This window comes from Mesoplodon bidens (assembly GCF_964165515.1).
Source record: "Mesoplodon bidens genome assembly, chromosome: 19".
Taxonomy (NCBI): domain Eukaryota; kingdom Metazoa; phylum Chordata; class Mammalia; order Artiodactyla; family Ziphiidae; genus Mesoplodon; species Mesoplodon bidens.
In genome coordinates, this window is record NC_138179.1 from 38,514,028 (window position 1) to 38,526,488 (window position 12,461).

The 12,461-nt window shown below is 57.6% G+C and overlaps 1 protein-coding gene across 3 annotated transcripts; it reads left to right on the top strand.

Moving 5' to 3' along the window:
• The first annotated feature begins 3,112 nt into the window (after positions 1-3,112).
• On the top strand, positions 3,113-12,325 carry RAB37 (RAB37, member RAS oncogene family). Of its 3 annotated transcripts, XR_014014063.1 has the most exons (10): positions 3,114-3,220; positions 5,919-6,029; positions 7,020-7,061; positions 7,571-7,637; positions 7,737-7,789; positions 8,728-8,793; positions 9,352-9,408; positions 9,486-9,562; positions 9,758-10,042; positions 12,141-12,325. XR_014014063.1 is itself a non-coding variant. In XM_081220355.1 (9 exons), the coding sequence occupies exons 1-9, from the start codon at positions 3,128-3,130 to the stop codon at positions 9,861-9,863; spliced, it is 672 nt and encodes a 223-aa protein (XP_081076481.1). In that variant the 5' UTR covers positions 3,114-3,127; the 3' UTR covers positions 9,864-10,748. The 3 variants fall into 3 exon arrangements, 1 of the variants encoding a protein (XP_081076481.1); XR_014014062.1 differs by lacking the exon at positions 5,919-6,029 and having other exon boundaries at positions 3,113-3,220; XM_081220355.1 differs by lacking the exon at positions 12,141-12,325 and having other exon boundaries at positions 9,758-10,748.
• Positions 12,326-12,461: the final 136 nt, after the last annotated feature.

Here is a 12,461-nt window from a genome sequence, read left to right on the forward strand (position 1 = left end):
GCTTTATTTGGAGGGTGATTTGTACATCTGGGGACGGCGTGAGAGAGGAGGGCCAGTTAGGGGTGTGTGTTGGTGGTGTGGGATGAGCTGTGTCTGTAACTGTGATGTGGTGAGAGGTGTGTAGGGGGACGTGAGGTGTGGGTTTGGGGAGGGGTGGTCATTTAAGATGCGTGTTTGGGGGTGGCCGTGTAAGGCATTGTGTGTTTATGGTATGATATGAGGTGTGCCTGTGTTCATAATGTGACATGTGTGTTTGTGGGATGATGTAGGGTATGTGTGGTTGTGGTGTGTCATGAGGTATGTGTGTGTGATTGTAGCTGATACAAGACGGTGTATGTGGCTTGATTTGAGGTGTGCATGGTGCGAGGGGTATGTGTTTCTGTGATGCTGGGTGTATGTGAGATTTGAGGTGTGTGTGTGAGTTGTGTGCATGGTGTGAGGCGTATGTGTTTCTGTGATGCTGGGTGTATGTGAGATTTGAGGTGTGTGTGTGAGTTGTGTACATGATGTAAGGTGTCTGTTTGTGGTGTGGTGTGAGCTGTGTGTGTCTGTGTGGGGTGTGAGGTATGGGTGGGGTGACATATGCCTGGTGTGAGTACTTGGGGAGATGCAGGCTGCCCCAGCGTGTACACAGCACTAAAGAGGCTGTCGGGAGGCCTGGACCTCCCAGAGGTTGTGCTCCCCAGGACACCCGTCTAAAGAGCCCCCATCCCTGAGTGGGTTGTGCTCCCTCCTTTTGGGGCAAAACCTGCCTCTCCTGCACCCCCAATTCTGAACACCCCTGACCCCCTCTCACTTCTGCCTCACTGGCTGCTGCCCTTGAACACCCCGCCTGATGCTGCAGTGTCCCAGAGGACCGTGTGTAACACTCTGCATACAACACAGCCCACAGGCCCCAGACCCAGCGGGCCACACAGGCATGGCCCAGAAGAGGGCAGCCGGGCCTCCCCCAGTGCCACCAGCCCACTCGGACTCTGGTCCAGCGTACAGCAAGACAGTGTTTGTATTTCTCCACTACTTCTGGAGCGTTCACACTGATGGGCAACCGTCTCCATCCCAAACCTGTGTGCCACAGGACAAAGAGGGTCTTGGTGGAGCCAATATAAACCACAGCCGGAGGCCAGAAATCAAGGCATCGGCAGGGCCACGCTCCCTCTGAAGGCTCAAAGGGAGGGTCCTTCCTTGCCTCTTCCAGTTTCTGGTGGCTCCCGGAAATCCTTGGCATTCCTTGGCTTGTAGCTGCAACACTCCCACCTCTGCCTCTGTCTCCACATGGCCATTTTCTCCCTGTGTGTCCTCTTCTTATAAGGACACCAGTCGTATTGGATTAAGGGCCCACCCTACCCTCTATGACTTCATCTTAAATAATTACAACGCAATGACCCTACTTCCAAATAAGGTCACATTCTGAGTTACTGGGGTTTAGGACTTCAGCATCTCTTTGGGGAGTGGGGGGAGCATAATGCAACCCGTATCAGCCTGGTTGGCAGTGTAAGGCCAGGGAGGACCAGGCCAGGTCCCCTCTCTGCTTCCTCCTTGGTCATTACCCACTTGCGCTGAAACCCTCTCCCCTGCAGGGTTCCTGGATGAGCCCTCAGGAGCCCAGAACCCACGGCATTGAATGGACTGGGGCGTTATGTGCAGCCAGAGCCTCTGGCACCCAAACAGCAGGCAAGAACGCACACCTGCAGGGTTGTGTAGAGCTGCTCCTTGCCCAGGTATGGCGCCCCGTTTGAGTCCCTCCCTCTGTGCAGATGAGGTTACGGCCCACCACTTCCGGCAAACAGCTCCAGCTGCTGCCAAAAGTTACATGGTAGGAGGCGGGTGTGCACACAGTCCCCTCGGGGCCTATGGTCACCCATAAGCCATGCCTGCCCCTTGCCCCTCACCCCAACATGTAGGTAAAGAGGTGCAGAGCCCCTGCCTCTCCTCACACCCTTCACACAGTTCCTTTGTAATGCACCCACCCTGTTCCACCGGAACCTGACCTCACTTATATAAGATGCTGGGACAGCGTAATTGAATGGTTAGCCCAAGCCAGGGCCCCTGAACTTCGCTATGGACAACCCCGGACATACTCTCACCCTCTGTCACCAGGAGCTGCAGGGTTCCTTGGATGTCCTGGAGACTCTGCTCAAAATGATTCACCACAGGGACTTCCCTGGAGGTCCAGTGGTTAAGACTCTGCGCTTCCATTGCTGGGAGCGTGGGTTTGATCCCTGGTGCGGGAACTAAGATCCCACGTGCCAGCGCGGTGGAGCCAAAAAAAAAAAAGATTCAGGACTTCATGAATTCTTTTGATACCAACGTTTAAGGCCTACTCGGTGCCAGGGGTCAGCTCTGCCTTCGGGAGCGCCTGGATTGGGAGGTGTGCAGGGAAGCCCACCTCGGAAGGCTCTCCGGGGTGGGCACATTCTGGGCGCAGCCCAACAGGGCAGGCGGAAATGGGAGGTGTCAAAGTCCAAGCACCGGCCAGGGGCCCCGAAGTGCAAATGTGCTGCAAGGTGAATATCCATAGGTCGGTAAACATAATTACATTCAGATGATGTCGAGCTGGGGTGCATTAGCAAAAGCGAAACTGCCTGAGAGCTGCGCTCGGAACGCACGCCTCCTCGCGAACCCCGCGCAGCTCTGCCCAGGGGCGGCTCCAGCCTCCCCCGCCCCCGCTCCCGGAGCCACCTGTTGCCCGCCAGCTGGATGGAGCCCGGGCGCCGCCTCCTGGCCACGCTGCGCAGTGGCAACCCGGGCGCGGGTCCGCGGGTCCCAGCGAGGCCAGACCTTCCCCGGAAAGCGGGGTCTCCAGGGGCAGCTCCCGGTGGGAACCTAACCCCGGCAGCTGGCAACCCTGGGGACCGGTCGGTCCTAGGGCTGGACTTGGCCCACGCTCTCAGGACAGTGTGGCTCAGGGGGGCCCTCCTGCCCCTCGGGAGCTGACCCTGCCGTCCTGCGCGCCCCCGCGGGACAGCCAGCTCCCCGCCAGTGTCTTTCAGGTGGCGCACGGAGGGAGGAGCCTGTCGGGGTCCGGGCCGGGGCGGTGGAGGGGAGGAGTGGGTGGAGCCTAAGGCGAGGCGGTTCCTGCACCGTCCCTCGCCCTCCGCCTGCCCCAGCTCACCTCTGGTCCAGGGACATGACGGGCACCCCTGGCGCCGCTGCCACCCGGAACGGCGAGGCCCCCGAGCGCTCCCCGCCCTGCAGTCCGAGCTACGATCTTATGGGCAAGGTGGGTGGGCACTGCACCCAGCGCTGGGGACTCGGTGCCGGCTCTGGGGGTCACCCCTCCCCGCGCTCTTCGTCCTGAGACCCCGGCCCTCCCCGCCCAAGACCCTTTCTGGCTGCGTCTGCGTTGGACTCATCCCTTCCCCCCAGGCAGCCGGGTCTCCCAGAATAAGGAAGGAGGGTCGAGACAGAGCCCTGGGCCCATGCCAGCGTCCAGGGATCTGGGCTGGCTCCGTGGGAGAAGGGAGAGGAAGGTCGGAAGGAGCGAATGACTCCCCACCCAGAGGACCCCAATCCCATTTTCTTCTGCCACACTCCGGCCAATACGAGCCCCGGGAATCCCATGCTTCTAGGTAGGGTTTGAGCGCACAACCCTCCAGGGTACAGGCACCCGAAGCGCTGGGAAATAGGGCTGCCTGGCGACTCAGAAAGGACGCCCCCTGGCGGCGGGGGAACTTGCAGTTAATGCCTTTCTCCCAGTTTCCAGGCTTCAGGACTGAACATCTTTAGGACCCCAGCTGCCCGCAGGCGCTACCCCTTCCCTTTCCACCCCTGCAGTCACTGCCCACACCTTCTTCTGGGAGGATGTTGCTAGCCAGAATGCAGGCCCACATGGGAATTTTTAGAACCTGAGAAAGATCTGGGGCGTTAGGCACAAGATCTTTCTTAAGTCAGCTGTCTGGGGCTGGTTCACTCTGCGGGTGGCCCTGAACGGAAGCAGGTGGGGCTGGTGGTGGACACTGGTCTGTCTGCCCTCCCTCCATGCCCTTGGAGCAGGCAGGTACCAGGAACTCTGAAAGAGGTGCTGAGAGAGCCCAGAGCCTCCACTCTTCCTCTGTAGGGTTGGGGATAGACTAGGGAAGGGGCCGCCCATCTCATGCTACATGGCCTTGAAGGAGACCTGCTTCTTTCTGCGCCTTGGATTCCTCCTGCAACCCCCCTTGTTTCAGGGGAAGCTACTCTGCAAGTCACCCACCCAGAGCCGTTGTGATAAGCGTCCTCTGTGGGCTCCAGGCAGGAAGTCGGCCCCCAGTGTGTTCAGGGGAGGGGAGCTGCTGAGGGCCAGCTGCAGGCCACTGGGAACTGCCTGATCTCTTTGCCTGACAAGCCAGCTGGGTGTTTGTCTAGGGGGTGGCAAGGCTGGGCAGCTGTTTGTTTGGTGGACTTGCCTGGCTGGGTGGGTGGCATCATTTGCTCAAGGCAGCCGTCATCTGTAAAGTACACAGGTGCTTGCCCTCCCTCTCTCTCTCCCTCCTTCCCCATTGGGTACTGGGACCCAGGAGCCATGGAGCAATACAGGCTCCAGAGGGCTCCTTAGCCCCCAGCCTGCCATCTGTCCCCTGGGCCAAGCGGCATTTGTGGAGAGTTGGCCTCTGGCCCCCACCAGCCCTCGTGCCCAAGGCCTGCCTAGGAGACTGAGTCCAGGATGGTCTGGGAAGAGCCTGGCGGGAGCTCCTTGGGGAGGATTAGAGGGGATGGGGCCACAGACAGGCAGCACTCACCCCAGGCCACTCTTCTGGAGTCAGGTGGTTCATGCCAAAATTGTTGACCCTAGACATTAACAGAGTCTAGAAAGGCCTCAAAGAAATTATCCCTCTCTCCTTCTAACCACTGTGGAAACTCCCACAGAAGGGTTAAGAAATCTTCCCGAAGTCCCCCAGTAACCCACGTCCAAGCCAGGACCCCAGCCTTCATACACCTTTGGCTCAGCCGCCCACCTCTCCACCAAAGTTAGCTAATCCCATACCCCATGCCCACAGCAGGAAAGCCCTTGGGCTCCATTGTCAAGGTCAGAGCCTCAAAAATAACTCAAACCTAGTCCCTGCTCAGCCCATTAAGTATCGACTCGGCCTGTTGGGAAAGTTCCAGCATCAGGTCTGGACCTCTGTTCTCCAAGATTGAGGAGTGACTGGACAGAGGGGTCCCCTCCCTGCCCATGGTCCCCAGAGAAGATGAGCAGAGACTGGACAGACAGGAAAGGGACAAACATACCCTCCCCACACTCCCTCCTGCTCTGCCGCCCACAGTGACCAGGGATGCCAATTTTCAGCCATTTGTCCCACGTGGGGGGTTTCTGCGGAAAGAACTTCAGACTAAATGTCTCTCCACTTCAGTATAAATTTCAACCTTCCCTAATTCACGCAACGCTTTTATAAACGTAAAATGTCATTAGGAACTTCCAAATAAATGTAACCAAAAGTAAAACACCCGAACAAAAGTAAGTTTAGAATATGGCTTTGCAAATGACAGAGCCGTGCCCCCATCAGATTCTGATGCACTCCCTTGGGTGGGAATCCCTGTCTGAGGTATTAACACTTCTCTTTCTGGCACCATAGCCCCGCCCACGTGTGCACACATGCGTGGAACACACACAGAGAGGGAAGGGATCCTAGCACGGTGCAGAGTCGAGACCACATGCATGTGGTTGTTCTCTGGGGCCACCGAGCACGTTTGGGGTCCTGTTAGTGCTAAGGTGGCAACTCAGGCTTCCAGAAAACCAGATGAGGACAGGAGGGTCAGAGGGAGAGCCTGAGAGGCAGCCGGAGCCAGGGAGTGTGGAGAGGAGAGGCAGGGTGAAGGCAGCAGCAGGCTTTTCCAGAAGCACGTGCCCTCGGGGCAGTCGGCATCCTTCCCTGGCTCTCCCTGGAAGCCCAGAAACTTGCCCCAGCTCCCCACTAACTGCCTCTGCCCCCATCTCCTAGGTGATGCTTCTGGGAGACTCAGGCGTCGGCAAAACCTGTTTCCTGATCCAATTCAAAGATGGGGTCTTCCTGTCCGGGACCTTCATAGCCACTGTCGGCATAGACTTCAGGGTGAGGTGGCTGCAGGCTCCTCCTCCCAGCAACGAGCCAGGGGCTATGGCTCAGGCACGGGGGGCGGTCCTCTCCTCACCTGCGCTGGCTTCTCAGGACTGCTGTGGCTCACCCTAGGGCACAGGATGCTCCCCTAGGGACCGCAGAGGTGGCCAGCTTAGAGGAGTCTGGGCTTGGGGAGGCTCCTGGCTCCCCTACAGGATGAGAAATGAGAGACTGAGTCTTAAAATCCTGCCCCCAGCCAGGCAGACATATCCCACCGTGCTAGCTGGGCGCCCCGGCAAGACCTGAGGTCAGCCAGTCTTTCTGGAGTCCCGGAAAGCACAGCCCGGCTCTAGGTCGAGGAGCTGGGCTGGCCCTGTGGGGAGAGAGCAGCTTGCCAGCATCCCTCCCTCTCACCTCGATGAACCTGTCTTTACAAATCGGCATCCCGGATGCCGAGGGCTCTGAGCACTGCACATGCGCAGGGGCCAGGAGTGTGAGGGTCTAACCCTGGCAGGGGTGCTCTCAAAGGCCAGGTGCCTCCCTCCCAGTGCGAGGGGAAGCTTCACTTAGGAGAACTAGTGGACAGCCAGGGGAAAGACGGCCCTGCAGATCCAGCCTCTGTGGTCCCCGAGATGCTGGTGGGCGTCTCATCTCTAAGAGCTTGGAGGCTGGGCTCCGCCCGTGCACCTTGCTGAGCCCGGGCTGGGGCGAGAGGAGGGGTGCGGTCAGGCAGGTTCTCAGGCTCTCCCTGCCTTGGCGTGTTGTGAGAAGGGCAGACGGAGTCCCCAGAAGAGAGGACTCCAAAGTAGGGGTACCTGGGGACAGAGTCCCACTGCCCTGATGGGGCGATCTGGCTGGAGACGTCTCCGGGGCTCACCAGACCCCCGTGGCCCTGGGGAGCAACCAGACAGGATGTTTGCTGTTCTGTAGGATTCAGCAGAAGGCAGAAACCAAGACTCCCCTGCCCTCCACGCCCACCTCTCCCTCTGCCCTTTTCTCTTTCAGAACAAGGTGGTGACCGTGGATGGTATGAGGGTGAAGCTGCAGGTGAGACCAGCGGCTGGGAGGGCTGGGGTGTGGGCGAGAGGATGGGGGAGCCTGCCCAAGCTCTGCACCCAACCACAGGAGGCCTGCGGCCCTGCGCTCAGCCTGGGCTCACTTCCTGTGGGGGCCAGGAGAGGAAACGGCTTTTGTTTGTTTGATGTCTGCAGAAAAAGCCGTTCCCAGGCACCCTCCCTTCTGTCAAAGGCAGCAGCTCTAAGTGCCTTCAGACAAGCTTAGGCTCGCTCCAAATCCTCCCCAGTTTCCCAGACCTCATCTGCTCTAGGAGGTTGGACACCTCTAATCCCTGGGCTGGGCAAGAGGCAACAGCACCGAACGAGCTTGAGAACTCATTAGCTACCACCATCCGGGACATCGTCAGGTGTTCACAAGCCCGTGAGGAACTAAAGAAGGAAACCTCTCACCTCCCCACCCATCTCTCGTACCACAACATGGCTTTCCTCTGCCCAGCACAGTCCCTGCCCCCTTCTGACCATTTGTCCATCCCTTCCTAGATCTGGGACACCGCAGGGCAGGAGCGGTTCCGCAGTGTCACCCACGCTTATTACCGAGATGCCCAGGGTAGGTCCCTCACGCGCTCCACCTCCACCCCCCCAGCCCACTTGTAGCATCCACCCTTCTGCCCCAGGTTCCACGTGTGACCTCTCTCTCCCCCTCCAGCCTTGCTCCTGCTGTATGACATCACCAACAAATCTTCCTTCGACAACATCCGGGTAGGTCCTCCCCACCCACCACTCACGAGCAGGCAGGGCAGGGCCTGTGCAGGCCGGGGCTGCTTCCTGCTTTGTGGGGATGGGTGGAGCATGGAATACTGCTGCCTTGTTAAAAACACTGGAGCTGTGACTCAGAAGTAATAAACTACTCCTGGGTAGTTGATCGGCATGTGGGCATAAAGGCCAAGCAGGCTGTGTGCCACCTGCTTATCCCTGACTGTGATTCATGGAGCATTTCATGACAAAATGTTCAGAAAGTGCCCAGCTCCACCCTGGACAATTACCCACAGAGACCAAGGGGAGAGCCCAAGCAGAAAAGTCTACCCATACATCCACCCCAACTTTCAAGAAGGTGACTCAGGCAGACAAAGTGAGTGGCTCTCTCCTCACAAGCAAACTATTAAATAGTCGAGACAGTAATTCAACAAAGACAAACACTGACTCTGTGCACAGCATGGTGACGATTTCACATGCTCCCTGACCTCAAGGGGTTGACAAGCAAACTGGGGGAACAAGACATACAGATATAAAACTGCTTATAAACTGGATGGAATCCATGGCACTCCTACTGCCACCTCCAACCCCATGCTCAGGGCAGACATCACTAATCAATCACAGTATTTTTGATCACTGAGCCCTTATGGGGCCTTAGAATCCTCAACAGGGCACTCGAGGAGACTGCTGGTGACTACCAGCTGATTTATGAGATAAAGCCTCTGTCACCTCTGTCTTTCATAGAACTGAGAGCTACACTGCAAGGGGTTTAGAGCTACTCAGGACTGGAGAGGCCCAAACAAAGATGGAGATGAGAGAATGCACAGGGCATTCTGATCGGTGTTCAGGTGCAGTGAGTAGTCCAGGATAATCCACAGGGCAGAAGAAGGAAAGGCAAGAGGGAGGAGGGGAATCACCGGGGCTCAGCGCACCCTCTCCCACAGGCTTGGCTCGCTGAGATTCACGAGTACGCCCAAGGGGATGTGGTGATCATGCTCCTAGGCAACAAGGTGAGTGGCTCCAGGGCAGGGTCAGCCCACCCTTCTCCCACTGCCCCAAGAGTATTAGCTGGACATCCTTCCAGCAAAGCACTATTTACAGCCTCCAGTTCAGGAGTCTGACCTATCTGGAGGCTTCAGCCCATCGTATCTGCCCTCTTAAAGCTTTGGAAATGGCCCCCTGCAGGGAAAGGTCAAGCTGCTTCCTGAGAGATCCAGAAATGACCAGCTGCTCAGCCCCTATTAGATCCTAGGGACTAGATACCCGGATTAAGAGCTGTGTGTGGAAAGGGTTAACCTCAAATACTGTCAGCCCTTCGAGGCTGGCCACTACCCCCTTGCCAAGCAGAGTTACCCACCTCCCTGAGTTGGGATGAGATCCCCCTGCTGGGAGCTGGGTAAGAACTTGAAGAAGGCAGAAGCCCTGGCCCCAGGTGGATCATACCACCTGCAGTCCCGCAGGCTACCAGCAGAGGGCGGGAAGTGCCTGCTCCCAGGGCAGCGGGGCAGGAGAGGGGCCATCTGGGGTCAAGGCTTCCTTCCCCAGAGTGACCCACCTGGGCTTGACAGGCGGATGTGAGCAGTGAAAGGATGATCCGTTCAGAGGATGGAGAGATGCTGGCCAGGGTAAGTGACTGCCTGGGGGGAGGGCGGAGGGGGTGGCAGCCGGAGACTGGCCACTGAGGATAATCTCACCCTGGCAGGAGTTTGGAGTTCCCTTCATGGAGACCAGCGCCAAGACGGGCATGAACGTGGAGTTAGCCTTTCTGGCCATTGCCAAGTGAGCGCTGAGCCGGGAAGGGAACGTGCAGGGCAGGGTGGCACCATCTGGGAATTCAGTAGGGCCTGGCCCTTGGCCCAGTCCCCAGGCCCAAGTATATTCTGCATTCGGAGGCCCCCTGGCCCCAGGCCGTGGGAGTGGGTGATGGCTCAGTTCCTCACTGCCTGCCCAGCCCATTTCTTCTTCCTCTTCAAGGGAGCTGAAATACAGAGCCGGGCGGCAGGCTAATGAACCCAGCTTCCAGATCCGAGACTATGTGGAATCCCAGAAGAAGCGGCCCAGCTGCTGCTCTTTCTTGTGAATCCCAAGGGGCTGAGACGAAGCTCCAGAGACGCACAAGGATGCAGCCTTCTCCCTCAGACCTGGTCTATTCTCATTGGCTGAGCCAATGAGGAGAGAGTTGGGAGACCCAGTGCACAGCCCCTCCGTACTCCTGCCCCTATTCTAGCTCCTGTAGCTTCCCTGCATCCCCGGAGGAGGGTAAAATATTTTTATTTCATTTTAATGATGCATAATCTAATCAAAAGGGCACCAGAAAACGGAGGAAGGGAGCCGGTGCCCCTTTTGCCTTCTAGTGCTAGGACTCAGGGGCCTGGGCTTCCCACCTAACCACGATGAGGGTGATATTGCTCCAGCTCAGCACCAGGGGGCACTGATGCACTTCTGGGGTATGAGGCAGGGAGTGACCCCATTCCCACCCTTCAGCTGGCAAGAGGCTGAGCAACCCCAGGCCTTCATTTCCTCTGGCTCCCCAGAGAACAATCTTCTCCAATAAGACAGGGCCCTTGTGCCGGGAGCTAGACCAAAGCCTCAGGAAGATAAGAGATGTGGAGATTGGGCAAGGACCCAGCTCCCTGGGGGGAGGGGGGGAGAGGACTAACAGAGATTAGGTCTGTCTGTTAGGCTACCTCTGGCCTTACTAGCCCCTGTCTAGGAGGTGCACCCCATTTCCCCCAGCCCACAAGCACATTAGGGCACCTGGCAGCATCTGGTTCCTATTCGCTGGACCTCAGATCCCAGGGGAGCCCCTCCTCCCTGAATCCCTGGCCTTATCTTCCTACCTTTCTGCCTGTGTCCCCAGACACCTACAGTTACTGATAGGGAAAGGTTATTCTTCTGTCCCAAGCCTTTGGCAGGTATGCAGCCCACAGGGTACTTCTTCAAGCAGCTGTAGCGCTTCCACTGGATAAAGAGCCAGATAAAAAGAAAGCCCTGACTCCTGGAGTAGGTGGGAGGTAGAAGTGAGCAAACCTCACCCCATTGTGTGACCCCTAAACCCAAGGGCCATCTCCTCCCCGATCAGCCACATCCTTTTCTTCTCAGACGGACATTAGGGCCCAAACTGCTTTATCTCCCTTCATACTGAGCCAGGTTAGGGAATGAGAGGTCATCCATTTCTGGGAAAATCAACGCATTGTATGCAAAACAAGGTCATGTGGGTGAGGCTTGGGTGGGGAGACGAGCAGCAAGGAGTTTACATGGGGCCAAGGTCACATGTCTCCCAAAGCCCTGACCCCAACAATGGGAAGAGGGCAGGAGACGTGCAGATTATGACCTAGAGGCACCTTTACTCCAGCTCTGTTCACCAGGGGTGGGGAGAGGGGTGAGAAAGGTATGCACTGTACAATTCTGCGGCTGCTGCATTTGCTTTCAAGGCAGAAATCTTGCTCCCAGAGCAGAGTCAGCACGATAAGGAAGCTCTCCAGGCCTCTCCCAGGCAGAGCAGGGAGGAGCCTGACCTTGCCGGGTTCTTCTGGGGCCCAAGGCAGGTCGCAGGCAATCCAATCACATGGGCTGCTCTGGACCTTTAGCATTTGTGTTTTTCAGAAGTAAATGGCAGTATTTTGGAAAGTACACCCTGTCCATTGCTTCTTTGAGGTGCACATGATGCGGGGGTCGGCGGCAGGGTGCGGGGACGGATCATGTTGAAAGGATTGTCGTTGCTTGTCACTGATTGCCAAAATCATTTGCTCCTCACCCTTCAATGTCCCCAACTGGTCACCTCACCCCTAACAGACTGCCCCCAGCCTCTGTGACCAGCCTCTCATCTGAAAGTAGGAGCTGAAAGAAGGTTTATCTTACGGTCCTAATCATTTTTCCTTCTCTATTGAAAAAAGCCAGGGCTCCTTTTCCTATGTAATGTACCCAGAGGTTGGTTACCTGACTCTGATCTGCCTCTCCCCAACCCCACCTCCCTAGCCAAAGGCTGACGCCAACTCCCACGCCATTGCCCCTAGGTGGCCTGTCTTGGATGGGCAGCCCCGTGAAGCCGTGGGCTCTCTGCTGGACCCTCACACTGTCCCAGCAAGGATCAGAGCCCGCACCCCTATTAGCAGTTCCTGGGACAAAGCAAAGTGGCCCCACAAATGGGAAAATCTCGTTATTCAAACTACTCTGTTGGGTCCGAGGTGGACCTCGTTCTTATTCGTAAGACCGCTCGCAGCACCGGAGCGGCATTGATTTTCCTGGCAACAGTAGCCCCTACACCCACCCCCAAATGGAGTTGCACACTTTGGCTGAAGGCTGTTGAAATGTTAGGGTCCTTTACCCGAGGGTTGGCTCTCAATCCCCGACACAGGTGGAGGGAAATCAGAACAGATCCTGCGGGCCGCTCCGCCCAGTACCAGGAACTCGCCCCCGCCCGCACCGCCTCCCTCTCACCGCGCCTCAACCAGCCACTTGGTAACAGACACTTCCACTTCCTGAGCCCTCTTTCTTCTCCCGCCGCGGGGCGCCGCGCTGAGAGCAGAAACTCACCCCTGCGCGCTCCCATTGGCCGGTGTTGTTCACCCTGCCAGAGCGCCCCCTCTCCGTGGTGTCTGATTGGCCCTCGGTGGTCCACACCCTCCGCGCGGCCCCGCCCCCCGGAATAAGCAGCCTGGGCGGGCTCTGGAACGCT

Bases quoted from the DNA above. Each gene is read 5' to 3' on its own strand.
- RAB37 (XM_081220355.1), top strand. From the start codon at position 3,128: ATGACGGGCACCCCTGGCGCCGCTGCCACCCGGAACGGCGAGGCCCCC. The intron at 7,062-7,570 runs GTGAGACCAGCG...ATCCCTTCCTAG, and splicing joins GTATGAGGGTGAAGCTGCAG to ATCTGGGACACCGCAGGGCA. The intron at 9,563-9,757 runs GTGAGCGCTGAG...TTCCTCTTCAAG, and splicing joins GCCTTTCTGGCCATTGCCAA to GGAGCTGAAATACAGAGCCG.